The sequence below is a fragment of the Vombatus ursinus genome, unplaced genomic scaffold (assembly GCF_900497805.2).
Source record: "Vombatus ursinus unplaced genomic scaffold, bare-nosed wombat genome assembly UNPS02009205.1, whole genome shotgun sequence".
In the NCBI taxonomy this organism is placed as follows: domain Eukaryota; kingdom Metazoa; phylum Chordata; class Mammalia; order Diprotodontia; family Vombatidae; genus Vombatus; species Vombatus ursinus.
The window spans coordinates 55,227,357-55,251,437 of record NW_020948983.1 but is presented as its reverse complement, the minus strand read 5'-3'; the positions used below and the strand labels follow the sequence as shown (position 1 = coordinate 55,251,437).

At 43.8% G+C, this 24,081-nt stretch overlaps 1 protein-coding gene across 1 annotated transcript in view; it reads left to right on the top strand.

The window, feature by feature from the left end:
* The window catches only part of IGDCC4 (immunoglobulin superfamily DCC subclass member 4), a 43,382-nt gene that overhangs the window by 16,521 nt on the left and 2,780 nt on the right, over positions 1-24,081 (top strand). The window contains exons 6-18 of the mRNA XM_027851788.1: positions 7,126-7,281; positions 8,108-8,521; positions 9,419-9,583; positions 11,350-11,487; positions 12,335-12,505; positions 13,103-13,342; positions 13,861-13,962; positions 14,217-14,400; positions 15,090-15,217; positions 19,934-20,104; positions 20,500-20,637; positions 21,398-21,503; positions 23,272-23,503. Of these exons, the coding sequence (XP_027707589.1) occupies positions 7,126-7,281; positions 8,108-8,521; positions 9,419-9,583; positions 11,350-11,487; positions 12,335-12,505; positions 13,103-13,342; positions 13,861-13,962; positions 14,217-14,400; positions 15,090-15,217; positions 19,934-20,104; positions 20,500-20,637; positions 21,398-21,503; positions 23,272-23,503 (2,345 nt within the window). The remainder of the gene's footprint in view (positions 1-7,125; positions 7,282-8,107; positions 8,522-9,418; positions 9,584-11,349; positions 11,488-12,334; positions 12,506-13,102; positions 13,343-13,860; positions 13,963-14,216; positions 14,401-15,089; positions 15,218-19,933; positions 20,105-20,499; positions 20,638-21,397; positions 21,504-23,271; positions 23,504-24,081) is intronic.

The window sequence follows — 24,081 nt, the reverse complement described above, 5'->3', positions numbered from 1 at the left end:
GTCCCTCTTTCAAAAGTCCCTGTTGGGGAAAGGAGGTGGATATTAAGCTTAGGAAGCTACATTGGGGACCCCACCTCAATAAATCCAATATGGTGTATAGTAGAAAGAATGCTGGGTCTCAAGTCAGAGGACCAGGGTTCAGATCCCAGCTCTGCCTCTTAATATCTGTAAATCCCTTCTCTAGACCTCAGCTTTCTCATTTGTAAAATGAGTGTTGGGCTAAACAATCTTGAAAGATGCCCTACAACCATAAATCTTTTATCCTTTTATCCTAAGGCTTTCCATCTATAGAGTGCTTTTATCTAAAAAAAAAAAGTACACTTTATTGATGCCTTTTGTCTATACATCACAATTGCTTTTATCTTTCCCAAGGAATCATTCGATCTACTAATAGTTCTTAAGGGCCTACCATGCTTAGAGCAATGTGTTAGCTACTGAGGGTGCTGCAAAGATAGGACACCTGCTCTCTAGACATACGTAAATGTATATATAAATACATATATTTATATAAACATATAGATATAGATATGAATGATAGCTCAAAGTCCAAAGCAATCCTTGGTGAATGCCAGATAACAAACTCAGAGTAAGCAGGTGATCACCATTTCCGTCTTCTTATTTGATTATTGTTTGATCCTCATCCTCATTATACATCATCATAGGGATATAGGAAAATCTGGTCAATTTTGCATCTGTATGTTGTCCTTGTGAGGCAGGCAGGGCAGATAGGAAGATGGTGATGAGCATTTTCAGTGGAGTAGCTGAAAAAACACTGGCCTTAGGAGTCAGAAGAATCAGCTTAGTTCAATACAGCAGTCATTTACTAAGTACCTGCTGTGTTCAAGGTACTAGACTAGATGCAGGAGATATGAAGATAAAAAATAGCAAACACTACTCTCAAAAAATTAAAAATCCAATAAATCTGGGTCTGCCAACTACTAGCCATATTATTTGGGGGAAATCACTTAAACTCTCTGTCAGTTTCCTCATCTATAAAAATCAGGATCATACATTTGAGGGGGAATAGTATTAATATCCTAATACCTCACATTCACATCTTCTGGCCATAACCCTATGATTCCACCCTGCCCCATTCTTTTAGTATCTTTTAGTATGTTTCTCTCCTTTATAGATACTGAAAATCCATGTCAAGATTGTATTATCTCTATTGTGGATTGATTATATCCAGCTCTTTTTCCTGATTTTATCTTATCAAGTTCCATTCCCACTTCCTAACATGGCATGTTAGGTACTGAGTTATTAAGATCTAAATGTGGTGGGATACATCACCATAGAAATGTAGGAAAATCTGGACAATTTTGTACCTATATGTCATCCCTTAGTTCCTGAACACTCTTGAGATAATCTGATGTGTATCTCATGCCAAACTTTCTCCTGGCTTAGTTTCTCCTCCAGTTCTTTTTGCTATTTTATGAAGTATTACTCCTTAGAACCTTCTGCCGTCCTCATTCGTAGTGTTTTGTTAATGAGCTTGCTCTCCAAATTGGCATTGTCCTTGGTTGTCCAGTTGCTGAAGTGGTTTCTGGGCTTTTGGTAATATGGTGATAATCAGATCAAATGTCTTTATTTTTATCTTGGTCTCATTTTTCACAGATAGCTTGTTTAAGTAGGTTGGGTTGGAGATACTGTAATTGTATGCAGTATCTTTGTGGTAATTCATATCTTTATCTTCTATGTTGAGGTTGATTTTGACCTTTATTCTGACTGGTTCTGATTGCACAGAGGTACATGACTCCCATGTCAGTAACCACTCATTTCTTATCAAGACTTAGTTAACTTTATTTTTTTGGTGATGCTGTCTGGTGCTTACCATGTTAAGTGCCTTCTGGCTCTTCACACATCAATTAATTAGTCAAGAAGTATTTATTTAAATTATGAGGATTTTTTTTAATATGCAAGTATTTATTAAGTTTCTACTACATAACAGGCACTGTGATAGGTACCGGGGATATAAATGAAACGGTTCCTACCTTTAAGGAGCTTATATTCTATAGGAGAGTTAAGATAGTTTTACGTAAAACTATATATAAAATAAAGGAGGGAAAAGGGTCCCCACTGTGATGAAGACCTACAACCAGGCGGGAAATGATTTGCACTGAAGGATCTGAGAAGAGCTGTCATAATGTCTAACCTCCACCCTCTCCAGTGAGAAGGAAAGAGGGGTCCCTGGGCTGGCTTCAGGGGAGGGACTGAGGAGATATGAGTTTCAGAGTTAATGCAATCTTGCAAGAAGATGAATTGCTAGAGACAAAGATGAAGTCAGGAGATCAGCCAGCTGGGAAAAGATGAGATAGTGGCACTGGGCCACCAAATGCCAGAATAATGAAAACATCACAATCTACCCATAAAACTGCGTCACACTCTTCCACCAATGCTTGTAGCATCCATAAAGAAGAGTGAACACACACTTACAGAACCCTCGCAGGGAAGCACAGGAGTAAGGGAAACACGTATCTTTAGGACACCTTACAACTCTTTTTTTTTTTTTTTTTTTTTTTTTACAAATCAACAAGCGTTTATTGAACACTTAGCATGTGCCAGGCTACTAATCAAACAGAAAGACAGTCCCGACCCTTCAGAAGCTAATGAAGGAAAACAATACAGAAAAGGAAGGGAGGGAGGGCATCCATGGTGGGCATGGTCTGAAAGAAGTGACAAAATTTGGCACAAAATACCTTGGAATCTTGGGATTTTTCCAATGGAAAAGATCGTCTAATTTGGTTATTTCATTTTGCAAATGAAGAAATTTCGGCTTGAAGACTTAGCCTCCATGGCCTGCCCCTTTCCTGTCCTTCAATACCCTCTTCTTTTTCTGTCTTTTTTTAAAAATTAATTTATTTTGAATTATCAAAAATAACTTCCATAAGCTTCTGAGCTTAAAATATTTTTCCCCTTCCGTTCCCACCTCCCTCCCCAAGACAGCGTGCAATCTGATATAGGCTATACATATACATTCCTATTAAACATATTTTCACATTAGTGATGTTCTAAGTAAGAATTAGAGCCAATAGGAGGAACCACCAGAAAAAGGAAACAAAGCACAACAGAAGGAAAAAAAATAGCAAATAGTATGCTTCGATCTGCATTCAAACTCCATACAACTTAGAACTCTTGAGGGAAGGCCTGAATGTCTTTGGTGCCCTTAGGGATAACCAAGTAGATGGAGTGCTGATCCTGGAGTCAGGAAGACCTGAGTGCAAATTCAGCCTCAGACACTAACGAGCTATGTGATGCTGGGCAAGTCACTTCATCTCTTTTTGCCTCAATTTCCTCAACTATAAAAGGGAGTAAATAACAGTCATTACAGAGTCATTACAAGAATCAAACGAGATCATTTTCTAAAGCACTTAGCACAGTGCCTGGCATATAGTAGGTGCTATATAAATGCTTCTTCCTTTTCCCTTCTGGAGAACTCTGTACCACCCAAAACTAATTCTCTACTAGCTGCCCCCCTTTCTGGTCACAAATCTGTTCCTCCTCTGTTTTTGAACTGATGAGACAATGACAAGCTCTTTTAACTCACAAGCATCCTTTAAAAGGTGCAAAGAAAATTTTGCACTGCATGTAGTGTATTGATACTGTGCTGTCCCCTCAGCCTTCGCAAGAAGGCGTTATTTCCCTCTTTGCTTTTCTGTCTTAAACCAGAGGGGGGCAGTACAGAGCAACAAGGCACCTGTGAGGCTTGTCTCTCAAAGGATAGATGCCGGGTTCAGCTCTGTTCTATGGCAGCTGAAGCTTTTCTGGCAGCTGATTTCTCCTCTTGCCATCTTCATACTCAGCCCCTACTAAGTTCTAACTCCTCTCCTAGGTGGTGCAGTGGATAGAGCACCAGGCTTGGAATCAGGAAGACCCAAATTCAAACCTAGCCTCTGATAATTCCTAGCTCCATGGCCCTGGGCGAGTCACTTAAACTCTGTCTCATCGGTAAAATGGGGATAACAGCACCAACCTGTCAGGATTGTTGTGTGGATGAAATGAGCATATGATCAGTGCTATATAAAATGCTCATTCCCTTCCTTTCTCCTTTCCCCTCTCCTGCAGGGGTCTGCATTGCCTCATTGTTCCAGTCAGAGCCTCCTGGTAGTCAATGATTTATCCTTCTCTTGAAAGGCAAAACTTGAGATATCCAGCTGTGTGTCAGTGGCAAAACCAGTGGTCCAGATTTTTCCAGTCTCCAGTTATTTGATTTCATGGTGGTCTTTTTGCTTACATTTGTCATGAATACTGTAAGGTGAGGTCACCCACTGTCCCCTTGAAACGATGTCCTTGGACGTGTGATGGGGTACTCTCTTGCCTCCTTCATTTGCCTCTCCAAGAAGCACCTGAAAGTCATCCTCCCATCTAGCTACAACTTTTTGGCTTCACTGAAGATTCTAGTATCGATTCTTTCAATTTTTGCCATCCTGAGCAACAATTTAACTCCAGCAGACAGTTCACCCAGCATTTATCAAGTGCCTGCAATGTAGGAAAGCATTGTGCTGGGCCCTGGGGATACAAAGGCATATTCTATAAAATCCTTTCCCTTGAATTGATTTTTTTTTAAACATGTAAAATATAGAACAGATTCTGGAATCTAGAAAACCAGCAGTTAAATGAATATCTCTAGATGGTCTGAAAATTGTTGTTTTCCTAGTACCTTTGGCCCTTTTTGACCACTCTTCTGCTGCCATCAGCACAGAAGGAAAAGGAAGCCATACTAGGACCATTTTGCTTTTTTTTTTTTTTTTGGCAGCCTCAGTTGATGATGGTTTCCACATGTCTAGCAGGAACTCAGACAGTAGGTATGGTTTATCACTAAGACATACTTGACATTGGAAAGAACATTGACCCTGGAGTCAGAAGAGTTGGGTTCAAATCCCACTGTACCTCTGTCACTTATTATCTGTGTAACCTTGGGCAAGTCATCACCTCTCTGGGCTTCAGTTACTTCATCTGTAAATGAGGAATTTGGATTACATAGCCTCGGGGGTCCTTTTCAGCTCTAAATCTATGAGCCCGTGAACCTTCTAGAGTTTATGCTACTTTGGAATAACTTTAAAAAGCCCAAAGTCAATTCCCTACCACAATGGGACATCAGTGTAGGATTTCTGTGATTTTTGTTCCATAAATACATATGCTTACGTAATATGATATTATTATCAGAAAGAATACCTGACTTAAGATTTAGAAGAACTGTGTTTGAGATCCAGGTCTGATACTTTATAGCTGCTGAGGGTGAGCAAGTCACTTAAACTCCCCTTAGCCTTGGCTTTCTCATCTCTAAAATGGGAACATTATATTCACACTACCTACCTCACAGGGCTACTGTGTGAGGAAAGCACTCTGTAAATGGAAAGAGCTCATTTGACATGTGAAGAAAGAGATTAAGCGGTTTGTCTAAGGTGATGGAGCTGGTTTGTGTGACAGTCAGCTCTGAAACCCAGGTCCTGCTGTCTCCCAGCCTTAAACACTCTTCATTTGACCGGATTGCCTCTCTGGACACATACTTGTAATTTCATGACAGTCACCTTGTTTTCTGGGATCCTGAGAAACATTTGTTTGATATTTCAGTTGGGCTTTTCAGTGGCTCCAAAATGTCCCTAAACACTATGAAATGAGATTAGGAGAGGGATGGACAGTAGGTGCCTGAGGACAGGAGGCATTTAAAATGCTTTCAATCTATTTTACACATATACATTTTAAAAATTAATTTATATGGAAATATGTTTTGCGTGACTTCACATGTATAATTGATATATTGCTTCCTTCTCAATAGGTGAGGGAGGGAGGAGGAAGGGATAGAATTTAAAACTCAAAATGTTAAAAAAAAGAAATGTTAAAAAGAAATCTAAAAAGGAAACTAAAAATAATTTTATTAGAAACTTTTATTTTTACATCATCTTTGTTTCTGAATATATTCCTCTCCCTTTCCCTACCCATTGAGTCATACCTCATAACAAAAAGTGAAAAACAATGAGAAAAAGAAGAAAAGGCAGTTTTGCAGAACTAACCACAAATCAACCTATTGGGATAGTAATACTATAGTAATAATAGCTGGTATTTCTATAATGCTTTAAAGTTTATAAAGTGTTTTACATAGGTTAACTCATTTGATCCTCACAATAACCCTATAAGGTTAATGCTACTGTTATCCCCATTTTACACTGAGGAAACTGAGGCAGACAGAGGCCAAGTGACTTGCCCAGGGTCACACAGCTATTAAGTGTCTGCGGCAGGATTTGAACCCAAGTCTTCCTGATTCTAAGTCCTGTAATCTGTCCACCATACAACCTAGCTGTCTCAGTATATGCAATGCGCTATACCCATAGTCCCCCACCTCTGCAAAGAAGGAAAAGGAAGCACATTTTCTCATCTCTTCTTTGAAAACAAGCTTGGTTGTTAAAAGAATATAACATTCAGTTTTGTTTTGTTCTGTTTCTTTCCATTTACATCATTGTATCTTTTCCTAATATTGTTTATTTCACTTTGTATCAGTTCATAGAAATCTTCCCACATTTCTCTGAATGTTTCTATTCATCATTTCTTAGAGCAGCAGTGTAAAAATTAAAAAGAAACAGGAACCACGAAAGCACATGTAAGGCTCTTTGCACGCTGTATATTGACTTGAAAGACCACATGTTTATATACTTCTTTTTTTATTAATAAATCAATACATTAAAATGAGATAGGAACTGTATTTTAATCTGGTCCGGGCCACATTTCCCACAAAATGCACACTAATATTCTATTACTTTCATGTACCATAATTTGTTTACCCTCAATTTGCCCCAATTTGATGGACATCTAGTTTGTTTCCAGTTCTTTACTACCATAGAAGGTGTCACTGACACATGTACATTTTTAAAGTTCCTAGCCCCCATGGCTATAGTTGTACCAGAAAAACCTTTAGTCTAATCCTGGCTTAAGATAGATAGAGAAGAACATGTCCCTAGCTAGTTTTCTGCATTCTGTTGTTGAGGAAGTGAAGCTAGAACACGTCCACTTGACCAGACACTCTAAGGGACCCGAGTTCTGGAAGAGAGTTGGGGAAAGAGTTTTAGAAGAAATAGTTTCCACCCCCAACTTCTCCCTAGTGGACATCTCTCCTTTCCTCTCTCCCTTCAGATGGGAAGCCAATTTCTACAGATGTCATCGTCCTTGGACGCACCAACCTTTTGATCACACGCACGCAGCCCCACCACTCTGGTGTCTATGTCTGCAGAGCCAACAAGCCCCGTACCCGGCACTTTGTCACAGCTGCTGCTGAACTCCGGGTGCTGGGTAAGGATGGGACTGGAGAGGGTAGGAGGCCAGAAAGGTTGGGGTGGACCTATGGCTGGAGCAATTAAAAAAAAGGGAATTTGGGGAGTAAGTGGTCTGGTATTAGACTGTGAGAAGCAGGTAGGGAGGAAGGAAATGGGGTGAGTTGAACTGGTGTATGGAGGCATCTGAGTCAGGTAAGCAGGATGGGTTTAGGGAAGGTTTATGTAGAAAAAAATTAAGGCAGGGAGGAGAGAATTTGGAACTGAAGCTAAAATGAGACTGAATTTATGAAAGAAAGAAATAGAGGTTGGGTAGGTGGTGCTGGGGGTGGGAGTGGACATCTGGAACAGAAACAGCAGGGGTTGGGGGCAATGGCTGAGGTGGAGAGGATAGAGGAAGTCAAATAAAAGAGATGGCTCAGGAAGGAGTAGTTTGGGAGATATGGTAAGGTAAAGTGAGAGAGTGAATTCTCTGGAATCTATTATCATTGTTATTATTATTATTATTATTATTATAACCTAAGATGGAAAAAGGACAGAAGTTACTTACTTTAGAGAAGAAGTGAATGGTGGGAGGAGGTATGATAGGGAGGAAGGCTACTGGGAAGTATGCTGGGAGGAGTAAGGGAAATTGGATGGGCTAACATTGGGACAGTGGGGGAGGGATGCGGATAATAGGGAAAGGTAAAATATGGCTTGGAGGAATAGGTGAGACTAGAGTAAGGCTGGAGGAATGATCTAGGGGTAGACCAAGTCAGGATGGGCTGGGCTTGTGAGGAGAAGAGGTTGGGGGCTGGGTGAGGTGCCTGGCCTGAAGGGAGACAGTTACTGTTTGTCCTTCCCAGCATCCCCAGTCATCTCCCAAGCCCCAGAGACCATCTCCCGTACGAGGGCGAGCACAGCACGTTTCGTGTGCAGGGCAGAGGGTGAACCAGCACCAACGCTACATTGGCTCCGGAATGGGGAACCGCTGCTATCCAATGGAAGGGTCAAGATCCAGGCTGGCGGAGGCAGCTTGGTCATCACACAGATTGGCCTGGAGGATGCTGGCTACTATCAGTGTGTGGCCAAGAACAGATTAGGGACAGCGTGTGCCACGGCTCGCCTGGCTGTCATTGTCCGAGAGGGGCTGCCCAGTGCCCCCACCAGAGTGGCTGCCACCCCACTGACCAGCACCTCGGTCCTAGTGTCCTGGGAGCGGCCAGAGCTGCACAGTGAGCAGATCATTGGCTTCTCTCTTCACTACCAGAAGGCACTGGGTATGTCCCTCTTGTACTTCCCACCTAGGACACAATAAAGAGAAGTAGAGAGATTTAGATTAAAATCAGAAAGGACTGCCTTATGAGAAGTGGGGGGCGGGGGGAGGAAAGGTTAGGTCTAAGGATCTCTGGGGATTCTTAAGAAGGAATGATACTCCCTGGATGTTTGTCTTCCTCCCCCTGGAAAAACCAATAAGAGGGAGTGGGGTGCGAGGGGCAATGGAGGTTATATATTGGGAGGAATTATCTGGTGCTGCAGGGGATAGGAGAGACTGGACCAGGGGATACCAGGAAGCTTTGGCACATCTTTTAGGACTAAAGATACCAGCCTTGTGTATGTGAGCTGAGGGAAGGGCAGTCCCCCTGAGAAGCAAGGGGCTGGACTGTATGTCTTTTAAAGGCTTTCAGAAATGGATGTGAGGGGGTGTGGGGGGGAGTTATCTGGTTCTGACCTGAAAAGCAGTTGTTTTTAGAAACAGATTTTGTTTTGTTACAGAGGAATTTTGTGGTATTCTTAGAATCCTTATTAGAACTCCCAGGCTGTCCTCCATCCTGACTCAACCTATTTATGGCAGTAAAAGAGATTTCAGTTAGACCTCGGGAAAAGAATGTAAAGACTAAGACAGGCAGCAGCTGCGGAAGGTCATGCATTTTTATTCCCAGGAGACCATTAAAAGCAATATTCATTCTCCCCACCCCCACCCCCAATCTATCAGGAATGATATAATTATGGCTCTGTTCAGATGCAGAGGACTGGTGTAGGTAACCTCCAACTCTGGCCAGCCTCGGGGAGAAGTGTTTAGGTCTGAGGTTGAACTTTTGTCCACTTGCCTTTTGGGGACTTTTTTGTGTCCTTTCCCTCTCCCTCACCTTCCTTCTTGATCCCTAATCTTGCAGGCACAGACAACGTGGAGTACCAGTTTGCTGTCAACAATGACACAACAGAGATGCAGGTCCGAGACCTGGACCCAGACACCGACTATGAGTTCTACGTGGTGGCCTATTCCCAGCTGGGAGCCAGTCGCACCTCAGCCCCTGCCCTTGTCCATACCCTGGATGATGGTATAGCCACTGAGTCACTGATCCTTGGGGGGATGAGTGGGGAGATAGGACCTGGCAGGGGGGAGGAGTCCAAGAGATGCCCTTAACCTCTTAGTTCTCTATATATTTCAGAAATGAGGCCCTTATCAGAAACACTAGTTGTAAAAATTCTTTCCCAGTTTTCTGCTTCTCTTCTAATCTTGGAAGCATAGGCTTTGTTTGTGCAAAAATTTTCAATTTAATGTAATCAAAATTATCCATTTTGCATTTCATAATGTTCTCTATCTCCTGTTTGGTCATGAATTCTTCTGTTCTCCATAAATCTGATAAGTAAACTATTCCTTGCTCTCCTAGTTTGCTTATAGTATCAGCCTTTATATCTAAATCATGAACCCATTTTGACTTTATTTTGGTGTATGGTGTAAGATTTTGGTCCATGCCTAGTTTCTGCCATACTCTTTTCCAGTTTTCCCAGCAGTTTTTGTCAAATAGTGAGTTCTTATCCCAGAAGCTGGGGTCTTTGGGTTTATCAAACAGTATATTACTATAGTCATTGACTCAGACTGTATCTTGCATACTTAACCTATTCCACTGATCCACCACTCTATGTCTTAGCCAGTACCAAGTAGTTTTGATGATTGCTGCTTTTTGATACAATTTACGATCTGGAATGGCTAGGATGCCTTTAATCTCAATAATTGGTCATAGTGCTTCCTAAAACTTGTTTAAAACCTTTCCCTTGACAAAGTGCTTTTCTGTCCATCATCTCATTTTTTCTTCTCAACAGCTATGTGCAGTGAGTGGGTAAAGCAGGTGTAACTAGTTCCATATGATAGATGAGGAAACTGAGATCTAGGAAGTGACTCGTTCGAAGTCAAACACAGTATATTAGAGACAAAGTAGCTATTAGAATACGGTTCTCCTTACTTTCAGTCTAGGACTCTGTCCCATCACACCATCTCTCCTAGCCTCCATGTTTCCACTAAGCAGCTTTTAACTTGAGCCAGCTGTGAGCTGAACAATTAGCCCTGAAACCAGGCTACAGAAGGCCAAAAATGGTCTCTCAAATAGGTGCTTCCCAAATCCCCTTTCTCAGGTTTCTCAGTAAGACTGGGAACCCACTAACTTCCCTGATCTCTTCTACAATCATAGAAGACCCCTTCAGACTTTGGCAGTCTAAAGGAGATGTGTCCAAGGCTACTGTCCCAAAAAATTCTCAAGTGTGACTGAATCACATTAAAATGTAGTGGGGAAGTATTTAACAAAATGAAAATGCAACCTGGATCATATTAATATGCAGTTTTCCCAGTCAATCTACAACCCATCAGGTTCCTTATTTATGGATTAGTGGTCCCATTTCTGTTTGAGTTTGACACCACTGGTCCAGGATGTGGTGGTCCCATATGCCTCCCAAATCAGATTCAAATGTAGTTGCGAAATATTTAACAAAATAAATAAACAATAAAATTTAACAAAATAAATAAATAACCAAAAAAATCCAGAGATAACATTACATTTTTAAACTAAGTCAATATGCAGCCCACAGGGATGAGCATGGATGGTTTTAGTGATTCCCAGTTCTGAGTTTGACTCTGCTGGTCTAGAGGCCTCAGGCATCACCTCCTCCAGCTCTCTCCATTTTCCCAAGGATAGCTTTTCTCCTTATCTCAGAGGTTCTAATCTGACTCTTTCACTAGCACGCTGTGATGTTGACAGGTTGTTTTATTTCTGTGGACCCCTGTTTCCTCATCAGTGAGATGAGCCTCACACTAATACTTGGTTCTCAGTACCCAGCGCTGCACCCCAGCTTTCCTTGTCGAGTACTACTCCTGGGGACATCCGTGTGACCTGGCTACCTTTGCCACCCTCCCTGAGCAATGGGAAAGTTGTGAAATATAAGATTGACTACTGCATGTTAAGAGAAGGTGAGTATAAGGTGGGGATCCATTCAGGCCCCAGGCTCTGTCTTGGCCTGGTCAAAGAAGAGGATTAACACTGGTTAGGAGGGTGATTGGCGCATAGAATAGCATGGTGTGTCAGATACACTGCAGGGTAGACTTGGGTAGGTTAGCAAGAGTCAGCTGTAGCAGGAGAAATTGGGAAAAGAATGATATGGGGTCATGTGGGATAGGGAGAATGGGAACGGTAGGCCGGGGAAGACAGAGAGAAAGGAGAGTGGAAAAAGTTAGGGTAAGGTTATGGAGATGACCTCTGTAGGTACATTGAATGGGAAAATGAATGAATAATGAATGAATGAGTGAAAAAGCATTTACTGGGCCTTTATCATTTACCAAGCACTGTTTCAACAGTGGCGATACTGGTTAGGGTCAGGTGATAGAATGGATGGGATTTAGGGCCTCCTGTAAGTCAGGAGATTCTGTCTCCTGGGTTTGGAGGTGGTATAGACAGACAGCAGGATGGAGATGGGAACTTGAGGCTTCCCACTTCCTATCTTTTCCCCTTAGCCCCACTATCCCCCTGGCTCTGAAATGATGGGTAGTCCCAGGTGATGTTATGGGGGTGGTAGGCTTGGTAGGCATAGAGGAGAAGGATTTCACTGAGAACCCCACCTTGGAACGGGAAGGCAGTATGGAACAGTGACACATCTCCAGGTCAGGCATACCTGGATATACGTTCTTGAACTTACATCCAAGTGTTCAAGGGCCTAGGGTCTTGGTGTCCAGGGCCAAGTAAACTGGTAGGCCAAGTAAGGGTCTAGTGTCAGGGTCCCAAAGCTGTTGCTAACTTGTATCCTTTTTCTGCCTTTAACAGATCAAGTTTTTTCCACTGAGGTCTCTGGAAATGAGACACAGCTCATGTTATACTCATTACAACCCAATAAGGTGTACAGGGTTCGCATCGCTGCGGGCACCAGCGCAGGCTACGGGGCCCCCTCCCAGTGGACACAGCACCGAACGCCCAATACAGAAAACCAGACTCACAGTATGGAGAGCAGAGGGATGTGCTGGGGGAGAGAGGGTATAGAGGGAGGGGAGTTTGTGTGTTATGGGCACAAGATTGTATAGGAGTGTGTTTGCAGATGTGTCTGTATGGGTATGTATTGCAGGGTGGGTGTTTTTTCATGTATTGTGAGGATGTGTATGTTTATATATGTGAGAATGTATGGGTTTATGTCAGAGTGTGTTTTCATATATGGTATGATGTGTATCCTTATAAAAGTGTGAGTATACCCAAAAAACAGTCATCCCTCTAATAGGAGCTTGGGGGCCAGAGCAGATGAGCAGTCTATAGAATTTGACTATATTCTTAGCCTTGCCTCTTGAATGGATTTGGAGGTGAGCACTGTGTTTAACTGGGGGGAAGATAGCCCCCAGAGAACCAGGAAGGGGGATTCATGTTAATGTTCGTTGGAATAAGCATCTGAGACTTATTAAATGCTTTTTTTCTTACCCTGACCTTTATTTCTTCCTCCATCTCCTCCAAACATTCAATTCCCTCCCTTTTGTTCTCTTACCATTTCTGGATCCATTTTCCTCCTTCATCTAATCCCTCCCCTCCTCGTCCCTTCACTGCACCCAGTCCCCTTTGCTCCCTCAGATTTGAAGGTCAGGGCAAGGATGGAATCCTTGGTGGTGACATGGCAGCCACCTCCTCACCCTATCCAGATCTCAGGCTACAAGCTGTACTGGAGGGAGGTGGGAGCTGAGGAGACAAGTGAAGAGAGGTCTTCTGGCGGTGGGAGTCGTGGGGACCAGGTCTGGGACGTGGGGCCTGTCAGACTCAAGAAAAAAGTGAAGCAGTATGAGTTAACTCAGCTAGGTGAGGAAGGAATGGGCAGGGAGGGCAGGAACCCCTGGACCTTTAAGGGGAAACTTACACATCCCTCCCTCTGTGCCCCATCCCCAAATGTTCAACTTGAGGGATCCATAAATCTGGGGAGTAGATTTCAGTGATATTCCAAGAGCAGTGATACCAGAAGTCAAGGGTCAGAATCTCTAATTAGTGATGGGTGGGTGGAGGTCAGAATATGGGGTCTCTGATCATAGAAGCCTTGGAGATCAAGTTAGGTCAGAGAACCTAGGAATCAGGAGTCAACATCGGGGCAGCTAGGTGGCACAGTGGATAGAGCACCGGCTCTGAATTCAAGAGAACCTGAGTTCAAATCCAGCCTCAGACCAAACACTTGACACTTACTAGCTGTGTGACCCTGGGCAAATCACTTAACCCCAACTGCCTAAAAAAAAAAAAAGAAAAGAAAAGAAAAAAAAGAAAAGGAGTCAACATCTGTGAGTCAGGGATAAGGACCTTTGGTCAATGATCCCCTGTGACTTCTCTAGCACCTGGACGACTATATGAAGTGAAGCTTGTTGCATTCAATAAACATGAAGATGGCTACGCAGCTGTGTGGAAGGGCAAGACAGAGAGGGCACCCGTAGCAGGTAAGACCTTGGCTGGGTATTGGAGGTCAGCTCCCCTTTTTCTGTTTTCACCACTTTAGCTCCAGAGTCATCAGGCTAATTTGGTAGACTGAAATGTGAGTTAGAGGCAGAATAAGAACTGGGCCCCAAGGATCTGGATTCCCAGTCTAGTGTATTTCCCTTGAACATCTAGAGTAGTTAGGAGAAGTCTACATGGCCTACCCTCTTGGACTGAACTCTTCATTCTTCCCTCCTCCCTGCTTCCTTTCCAACAGACCCACCAGTTCAGAAGAGCCCACCCCTGCCCCCAGCCCATGTACATGCAGAGTCCAACAGCTCCACATCCATCTGGCTGCGGTGGAAGAAGCCAGACTTCACCACAGTCAAAATTGTCAACTACACAGTTCGCTTCAGTCCTTGGGGGCTCAGGAATGCCTCCCTGGTCACTTACTACACCAGGTAAGGGAACAGAGAGCGTGCACATGGGGAAGGGGACCCAGGGAGTGATGGGCAGGATGACACGGGGTAAGGGATTCACTGCTCCCTCACTTCAGTAGAGTGAGGATGGTTAGGGACTATATCAGGGCCATCACTGCCTTTAGAACAGTGAACCTATGGGAAAATGAAAAGGGTATGACATCGGAATTAAACCCCGACAGGACAGAGCCCTCCAGTACTTAGTACTTGAACACTTGTTATAGAATAGACAATGTCTTCACCCTCCTGGGAGCACCCTGTCTGTTGAGGAAGATATGATTTCTGCCCTTAGGGAACTCCTACCTCATAGGGGAGGGGACAGGATATACACACACCCACATATAGTGATGACAAAATTATGTTGAGAGAGGATGGGCCAGGCATTGTGTTGTTTGGGCATAAAATGGGCTGGACCTGTTAAGTGTGCCTGGAGGAGGTAGCTTAGAGTTGAAATTTTAAGTTAGAAAATGAATGTATCCAGGGTCCCTCCCCTCTGGATATGACTTGGTTTGATGTGCCAAGGCTAAGTGCTTCTAGAAGTCTCTACATATCTGCCCCACCTCAAAGAGGAGAGTGGGAAACTGGTGAGACAGGCCCCAGCGATGGGGGACATGGAGGAAAGGGAGGGCTGGGGTCAGACTCAGTGCTCAGTTGAGTTCTTGCCCTGACAGCTCTGGCGAAGACATCCTCATTGGGGGACTGAAGCCATTCACCAAATATGAGTTTGCAGTGCAATCCCACGGGGTAGGCGTGGATGGCCCATTTGGTTCTGTGGTGGAACGTTCTACTCTGCCTGACCGTGAGTGACTCTGTAACCGCCTCTCTTGTCCCCTTCACTCTCACCAGGTTCCTAGTCTCCTTTCAGGACCTGAGTCAGCCACCTTGAGATTCTTTATCTCTAATGAGGATGACTTTATGGTATAGTGGAGTTCACCTGCCTTGGAGTCAGGAGTTCTAATCTTGGCTTGTCCACTTACTAGCTTATCTAATTCAACTTTGGAAAATCACTTACTCTACCCAAGCCTCACTTTTATCACCTGTAAAATGGGAGTAATAATCTTTGCCTGCTTCACGAGGATCAAATAGGAAAAGGGATCAGACAGGTTTTTGTAAATGATTTCTGCAGCCACAGTTGACTGAAAGGGGAAATAGATAGTTTCCTGGTGTGTTTACTGTTTGTGGATTTTTTTAAAATTTCAATTAAAGAACAACGTAGTGGCTCTTCCTCCAGCAGGTCTTTGCCTGTGCAAGACTCCCCCAGTATGTTAAGATCAAACAAAATTCCTTGACAGATGTAAATACAAGGATTGTTTTGTACATTAAATTCTCTGATTATTAACATACAAGAGGACCCGAAATGGAGATATATTTTTCAATTGAATTCAATAAAATTTATTAAGTGCCTACTACGTGCCAGGCACTGTCATGAGTAATGGGGATATAGATATTAAAAATATAGTCCCTGCCTTCAAGGAACTTACGATCAGATGAGGGAAGACAACATGCAAAAGGAAACGGAAAAGCTGGGGCAGGGGGTTACAGAGGAGACGAAGCAAGGGGTACCTGGCAGGGGCATGTTGTTCTGCGGAGTGGAAGTCAAGCAGAACTGCTGACGGAGAATGGAGTTACCAGGAAGATTGTGAGCCCTCTATTAAGGAAGGCTTATGCTGGTCAAAGGTATTCACCATTGTCATGGTGACCCATCACAGAATACAAGTTGAAAAAAAATTTCTTATGCATAGAGAAGTCTTCCAGATGCTTCCCTTTGTGCATAATGTCCTATCAAGATTTGGAACATTACAGAGACTTCCTGGATGAGCTCCATAACCACTTAAAAGAGTTTTCACACATCCACACAGGAAAAACCAAATGGATGAAGATGTTTATTGTGCAGATTATGACGCGCATTTAGATAAATAGAGCTCCTCTGTCATATATCTGCCTATCTATAAATGTAGTGATATCTTGGACAAGGTATGTATTTATGACAAATGGATAATGGCTATATGGATAATGAGTTGGGGCCCAAATCAAATAAGAGTGGAAGAGCAGGCTGAATTGCCTTTGAGAAATTACAAAGCTCTTTTAATGACCGCAAACTTCTCCCAGACACAAAGGCCTATCTTTTTAATATTGATAGTCTAGTAGTCTATTTTTAAAAATGACTTCAAGTCATGGAACACATCAGCCTACAAAGAATTAAAAATGAAGATCACTCAGAGGGCAGTAGAAAATCACATGGTAGGTGGGAGCTAGCCATAACACATAAAAAATAAAGAACTTTGAAGGACTAAAGAAAGGTGACATTGGGGAAGCATATGATAGAAAAAAGTGAGCTGGACATATGGTAAGAACAGGATGCGTGTGCCAGTAGTATCTGTACCACGTGAAGAGAAATTGAAGAAGCCTTCTAGGACAATGGGTGGGCCCTTTGCAGTGAACTTGGTAGAAGACTTGGGCAAGAATCACATAAGATAAGCAGGGATGGATGGGTTTACTGTCTGCATTACTAGAGGAAAGAGCCAAATTAAGGGGATCAAAAATATGAATCTTCTTCAAGAGATGTTATTTGTCTATTGATCCTAGAACATCATCATACCTGAAGAATAAAAATTGTGGATGACCCAAAGGTCAAAAGAGAGACAAATGGTGGGTTTAAGTGGCTTCCACATATTTTCAGTAGTAGACTTGAACATTAAAAGTAATGTCAAATATATCCTATGATCAGAAAATGAAGTGGGCCAGTCATTTATCAAGGGTAAGGAATAACAGATGGACAGCCCAAGTGCTATATCGGTGCCTAGGAAATATTAAAAAGGACCTAAAGGAAGACATCATGGTGCAGTGGAAAAAGCAGTAGATCTGAAGTAGAGAACCTGGATTCAAATCCCAACTCTTCCATTTACTGCCTGTCAATCTTAGGCAATTTATTTAACCTCTCTAGTCTCCAGTTTCTTTATCTATAGAACAGGGGAGCTGAAATACATCAGCCTAAGAATCCATCAAGCTCATAATCTATGACCCACTTCTTCCCATGATCTACCACCACCATTTTTGCAGGAGTATGGACGTATACCAATCAACAAGTATGTCTTACGAGCTTATCATGTGCCACATACTGTGCTTGGTACTGGGGTTACAGATACAAACATGAGACAGTACCACTCTCAAGGAATTATATTTACTGGGAGAACATACCCTGGACATTGATAAGAAAATATAGGTTGGATGCAAAATATATGTCCGGTGATGGGGAGGGAGGGCACTAACAACTGGAGGAACCAGAAGAGGCCTCTTCTAGAAAATGCCACATGAGCTAAGCCTTCAAGGGACCTAAGAGTCAGAAATGAGGAGAGAGCATTGCCGCTATGGTGGGTAGTCTATGCAAAGATGTGGAGGCTGGAGATGGAAAGTTGTCCATGGGGACCTGCAAGGAGGCCATTTTGACCAGAGCAATGGTTCTCAAACTTTTGATCCTGGGACCCTTTTACACTCTAAAAAAATTCTTGAGGACCCCCCAGAAGAGCTTTGGTTTATGTGAGTTATATCTATCATTATTTATCATGTTAGATATTTAAATGTCTTAGTATTATTATGAAAACAGTTTTGGTCTCCTGGATCCTCTGAAAAATCCCGTGGTCTCAGGGAATCCAGAAATCCCCAGAGCACATTTTGAGAAACAGCACAGGGTTTGTGAGGGGTGAGCCGTGTGGAATCAGCATGGAAAGATAGGCTGGAACCAGATTGTGAAAGGCTTTAAATGCCAAACAAAGGAGTTTGCATTTTGTCCTCCAGAGGAAAGGAAGCCACAGAAGCTTCTTGAACAAGAACGTAACCTGGTCAGACTTGTGCTTTAAGACTATCAATTCCACCTATGTGGAGGCTGGATTGGAAAGGAGAGAGCATGGATGCAGGAGGACCAATATGGATAGGGGAAAACACCAGCTTAGTTGTAATCTGTCCCATTATACCCCTGGACCAGTTAGAGTCCCAAAATACTGAATGAATGAAAAGAAAGCCCTATACAAACATTAGGGAAGGGAACAAGCATTTATTAAGCACCTGCTATGTGCCAGGCACTGTACAAATATTTTATATGATCCTCACAACAACCCTGGGAGGTAGGTTCTTATTTTACAGTTGAGGAAACTGAGGCAAACAGAAGTTATATGACTTTTCCACAGTCACACAGCTAAGAAGCATCTGAGGCCAGATTTGAACTCAGATCTTCCTGACTCCAGACCCAGTGCTCTATCCATTATACCATCTGACTGCCTCTGCTATAAGAGGCTGTGGTGATGGTGGTGGTAATAATAGGGTGTGTCCATATCTGAGGTTTCACTGGTGTTTGGAATTCTATCAATGCAGGTTGAGAATTCATCTGTAATATAGGCTTAGAGAGTTACCTGAAACTGAGAAATGACGTGCCTTGCTCAGTGCTGGTGCGGGTCAGGCCCACTGCATTTGAACCCTCTCCGACCACTCTACTACACTGCTCCCATGACAATGATAATCATAACTCATCTGTCACATTTGTACTTTCTTTAGCACCTGCTCAGAAAGTCCGGTAACAGTTTTTAAACTTTCTAAATGTTTTAGGCCGACAACATGAAAGAGTCAATCTGTAAATGGCATTTAAAGGCAAATTGGATGTTCTTAGCACAGCTAATAGGGACTGGCCTCCTTTTATTGTATAGGGAACTCCCAGATGAGGAAAGTCCCTCTACCAATGCAAGCTGGCCACCTTCTCTGTAACATAGAGTCTGTAAAAAGAGTTGCCCGGAGCAGTAAAAGGTGAAGTGATTTGTCCATCAAGTACCTATCATTGGGAAGACTTGAACACAGGTCTTCCTGGGTTTCAGGCCTCCTGTCCGCTATGTCAAGTTGCCTGCTTCTCTTGCCCAGCTGATACGGGCCTCAGTTCTGCTGAATGCAGCACCCTGAGGCTGGTTGGTTTGTTGATCACTGGATAGAAAATAAGTTATACTGTGTACTGTTGTGTGATTTGGTTATCCAAAGCTTCAATAAAGTTGAATCTCAATGTTGTATACACATTATCTCTAGTATACCAGCACTTTTAGGTTAAATTTCCATTATTTGGAAAGTACAGAAGGACTTTATGGAAACTGCTTTCCAAAGTACTTTGACAGATATGATCCTTATTGAAAACTTGTGAGGCTGTTATCACCCCTATTTTACAGATGGAAAAACTGAGACCCAGTGAAGTGAATCTAAAGATTACCCAGTAAGTTAGTGACAGAGCCAGGACTAGAAAGAACTCAAGTTACCTAACTCCAAACCATTACTATTTCCACCACAATACACCGTATATCCCTGTACCCTTGTCTCTTGTCACACACTCTGTAGGGTCCTTAACGATGCCTCTTTCCTATTGCCTCCTCCCATCTATTTGGCTCTCAGCATCCCTTTCTACTTCTTTAATGCCATACCTCTTTCAATGTTTAAGTCTTAGTAACTGTGCCTCTGACTGTTTTCCCCTTCTAACTTTACGCAGGGCCCTCAACCCCTCCTTCTGATCTCCGCCTAAGCCCTCTCACTCCATCTACAGTCCGACTCCGTTGGTGTCCGCCCGTGGAACCCAACGGGGTGATCGTGGAGTATCTGATCCTTTACAGCTCCAACCACTCGAAGCCTGACCACCTGTGGACTCTGCTCACCACAGATGGTGAGTGTGCCTGGGGCCTCCCAACCCACAGAGTCCTCTCAGGCAGCTGCAAATTGTCCCATCTCTTCTGTCTTCCTCCATGACAGGCCCAGGTGGTAATTCATCTTTGGAGGGGAACTCTCCAGCTCATTCCAGACCTTAGGAAATTCTTGGAACTGTTTAACCAAAGCCTGTCTTCTTCTTGTTCATTTAGTTAAGAGCAAGATGCTGGTGAGGGGCTGGCTTGAACACCTCCTAGTGAATCAGGGGCTCCTTGGCCATGACATTGGCTGGTGGGGCTGTGACAGGGGTGGGGAAATGTAGCAGAGTTTTTCAGGAAGCTTCTTTCTGTGACCATCGCCATTCACCACCAGCCAACATGACTTCCTCTGCTTTTCATGCTCTCTCTCCCTTAGGAAACATCTTTAGTGCTGAGGTACATGGGCTGGAAAGTGACACTAGGTATTTCTTCAAGATGGGGGCACGGACAGAGGTGGGACCAGGGCCATTCTCTGGTCTGCAGGATGTGCTGACTCTTCAGGAGAAGCTTTCAGGTATGGGTTGGGGGAGAAAAGAACACATATCGGAGGGCTCTACAAGAAATGGGGAGGGGTATCCAGAAGGAACCTGAGACATAACATTTAGGAGCTAGTTCTGAAATCACAGAAGACTTGAGTGAGTGACATCCCCCTCTCCCTCCGCCCCAAAGGTCATTTCACCTAGTCTCCTGGGTTGAGACAAGACTAACCCTGAGTCATTTCAGGCTATTGCCATTCTGGTTTGATGAATGAGTTATTTGGGTTGAGAGACCTGTTTCAGTCTGGGAGGCTTTTTGATTCAGGAGATCTGTTTGGTAGGAAAGCTAATTCTAACTGAGGGTCTGATTTGATGGTGGGGTCTGGGAACTAAGTTTGGGATCCTGGATTGGTGGGAAGACAGATTTCATTAGGAAGCCATTTGTTTGGGCAGGGGAAGTGGTTAATGGCTTCATTAGGAGATCAGTTTGATTTGGCAGGCAAGGGGAGGGCAGTTGTTTCACTGGGAGGTTGATTTAGAATATTTTCTAGAAATGGCATTTTTTGGATGTCCAGTGCACGCTAAAAGTCCCGTGGTAGGCAGGGGCTGGGTCAAGGACTCTTCCAACGTAACGGGCTCAACACGTTGCCAAAAATCAGTGTTGCCCATGTTGATATGTTAAGGCTATGTTCTGGGTCTTCCCATGATATAAGGACCCTCAGGATATCTTGAATACCTGGAACTGTCTACAGCACATGGTCCTTTGATTGTCCACAGTCTCTCTCTTACAACTTCCAGATGTCCTGGACATACACTCGGTCACAGGCATCATTGTGGGTGTCTGCCTGGGCCTTCTGTGCCTCCTTGCCTGCATGTGTGCTGGCCTCCGAAACAGCTCCCACAGGTGAGATGAGATAGGGAATGAGAAGTATAAATCAAAGGTTCCTCAGCCTTTCTTCTCCTCTTCCTCCTCTTCCTCCTCCTCCTCCTCCTTCTCCTCCTCCTCCTCCATAAAACATCACCCTAGGGGCAGCTAGGTGGCACAGTAGATAGAGCACTGGCCCTGAAGTCAGGAGTACCTGAGTTCAAATCTAGCCTCAGACCAAACACTTAACACTTGCTAACTAGGTGACCCTGGGCAAGTCACTTAACCCCAATTGCTTACTGTATGCCAGGCTTTGTGCTAAGCACTGAGGACACAAAGAACCACAAAAAAAACATTGTTCCTGCCCTCAAGGCATTTGTATTATAATGGGGTAGATGGAAGTAGCTTCCACAAAAGGTTTATATAACTTCTGGATGACAGCTTAGGGATGGATACCCTTATAAATAAGAATTCCTTTATAAAAGGAATAGTGTGTTTGGAGATATCCCTAACTTTTGAGATATCAAGGACTGAAACCATGGCCTCCCTCCAAATGGCCCTTGCACACCCCCATCCAAGATCAGACACTGGGCTGGAGGAACTATTAGTGATAGTGATAAAATGGAAGATGGGGTTTGGAAACATCCACTATTTATTTGAAGGGTCTGCCCCAGAATCAATTTGGTCATACCCTGCCCCATCTTCATTGTTGCTGGTTCACTGGCACCAGGGCCATCTCCAGTTGTCCGAATCTCTATCTTGCCACTGGACCCAGATGGCTCTGGAGGAGAAAGTGAGGCTGGTGACTCTGCACAGTCCTGCCTCACTTAAATGCAGTTCACTTGCAAGTCATGGCACATGTCCTGATGTCCTTCCTGATGTCACGGTCCTCTTCAAGAAGAAAGGACAGACAATAACAACAAGAAGAAGCACTGGTTCCTTCTTGCTCCCTTACCCTACACCCTGTGTTGGTGGAGAGGATCTCAGTGACATGCCTACATCACTCTCCATAGGATACAGCTGACAAAGGTTGACAAAAGAAGCTTTCTTCCTCCCCTTTGTCTTTTCTATGATCTTGGATCAGCATTTGGGGAAAAGATTAGAAAAAGAGAAGGGGCTAGGGGAAATGGGAAAAGTTGACATTATGTGTTTCCAGGTTGAATAATTTCCTTAGACACAGCCTACCATTCCTCTACCATTCCTCACCTCACCCCAGCCTGGATTCAGAAGACAGGGCTTTTCAAGATGGGTGGGAAAGGGACAGTGGCTGCCAGGTGAAGATACCATCCATTCACCCAGGCTGACTTAGATAGGATCATAGATTTAGACCTAGAAGGGCCTTAGAGGTCACTGAGTTCATTTTGCAGATGAAGAAACTGAGGCTAAGAGAGGTTAAATGACTTGGCCAGGGTCACACAGTGTCTGAGACAGGATTCAAACCCAGGTCGTCCTGACCCACATCCATCATTCTATCTACTCCACAATGGAAGAATCTGGTCTTTGTCTTTGGACTTACCCAGGTGTTAGGACAACGATTTCCTGCTTCAGATGAGACTTAGAATAGATAATTGCCGAGGACTCTTCCAATTAAGAAATTATTGTTTCTTATTGGAAATGAAATAAAAACAGATGGGAATTCTTGGCCAGGGGATATATCATAGTTCATTCAGGAGCCACTCCAAGGATTTAGGATCCATTTGCTCATGCCCCAATGCCAATGGCTTCTGGATTTTTTCAAGATTCCTCCCCCACCCCAAGCACGCCCTCTCACTCCTTTGCCTTTTTCTCCAACTCTCGTCTTCTTTAGGGAATCACTACCTGGCCTGGCTTCTCCCGCTGCTGAGAACCCTCGACTTTACTCCCGTGCCCAGCTGGGTCCACCTGGTCTACCTGCTGTCCATGAGCTTGAGTCCCTTGTGTGTCCTCACCCCCGGCTCCAGGATGGGTCCCTCTCTCCTTTCCCAGACCTCGACGAAGGAGCTGAAGTGCACAGCCTCATGGGTGGTGGTGTTGAAGGTCGCAGTCACACCAAGAGAAAGGTGACATTTGGAGACCCTTGTGCACAGGAGCCCCAGGTTGACCACGTCTCTACAGTTTGGTGGCTTCCTCAGTCTGCTCCCACATGTCAGTTCTCTCTTAGGACACCAGGGGGTGGCAGAGTATAGGATGTGCCAAGAGATAATTTCCATTTCCTCTGGGCCAGATGTCAGTGGAGGAAGGGAGAGCAGATGGACCGCCATCCCTCTGGCAAATTTGGCCAATTTGGTTCTCACGGAGGGGGAGGGCTCCATATAGACACCATGGGTGACCCTTAGTGATCAAGATCCCCATTCAGAAAAGCTAGGATGACCTCCAAGGTCAATCCCCCTCCCTCCCCAGTAGACTCAACTTCTCTTACTGGTCCCTCCTTCTACTCTACCCACCACCCACTTCACTCCCCTGCAGACAGTGAACACATCTGAAATGCGATCAATAGGAAATGGCATAAACTTAAAGTAGGAATATAATGTTCTAGATCCTGATCATTCATCCAAACTTCCTCCCTTCCCCCACACTCAGTGATTCACTTACTATGCCCCACACCTCCACTTAAGATTCTGGAGATTTAACCAGATGC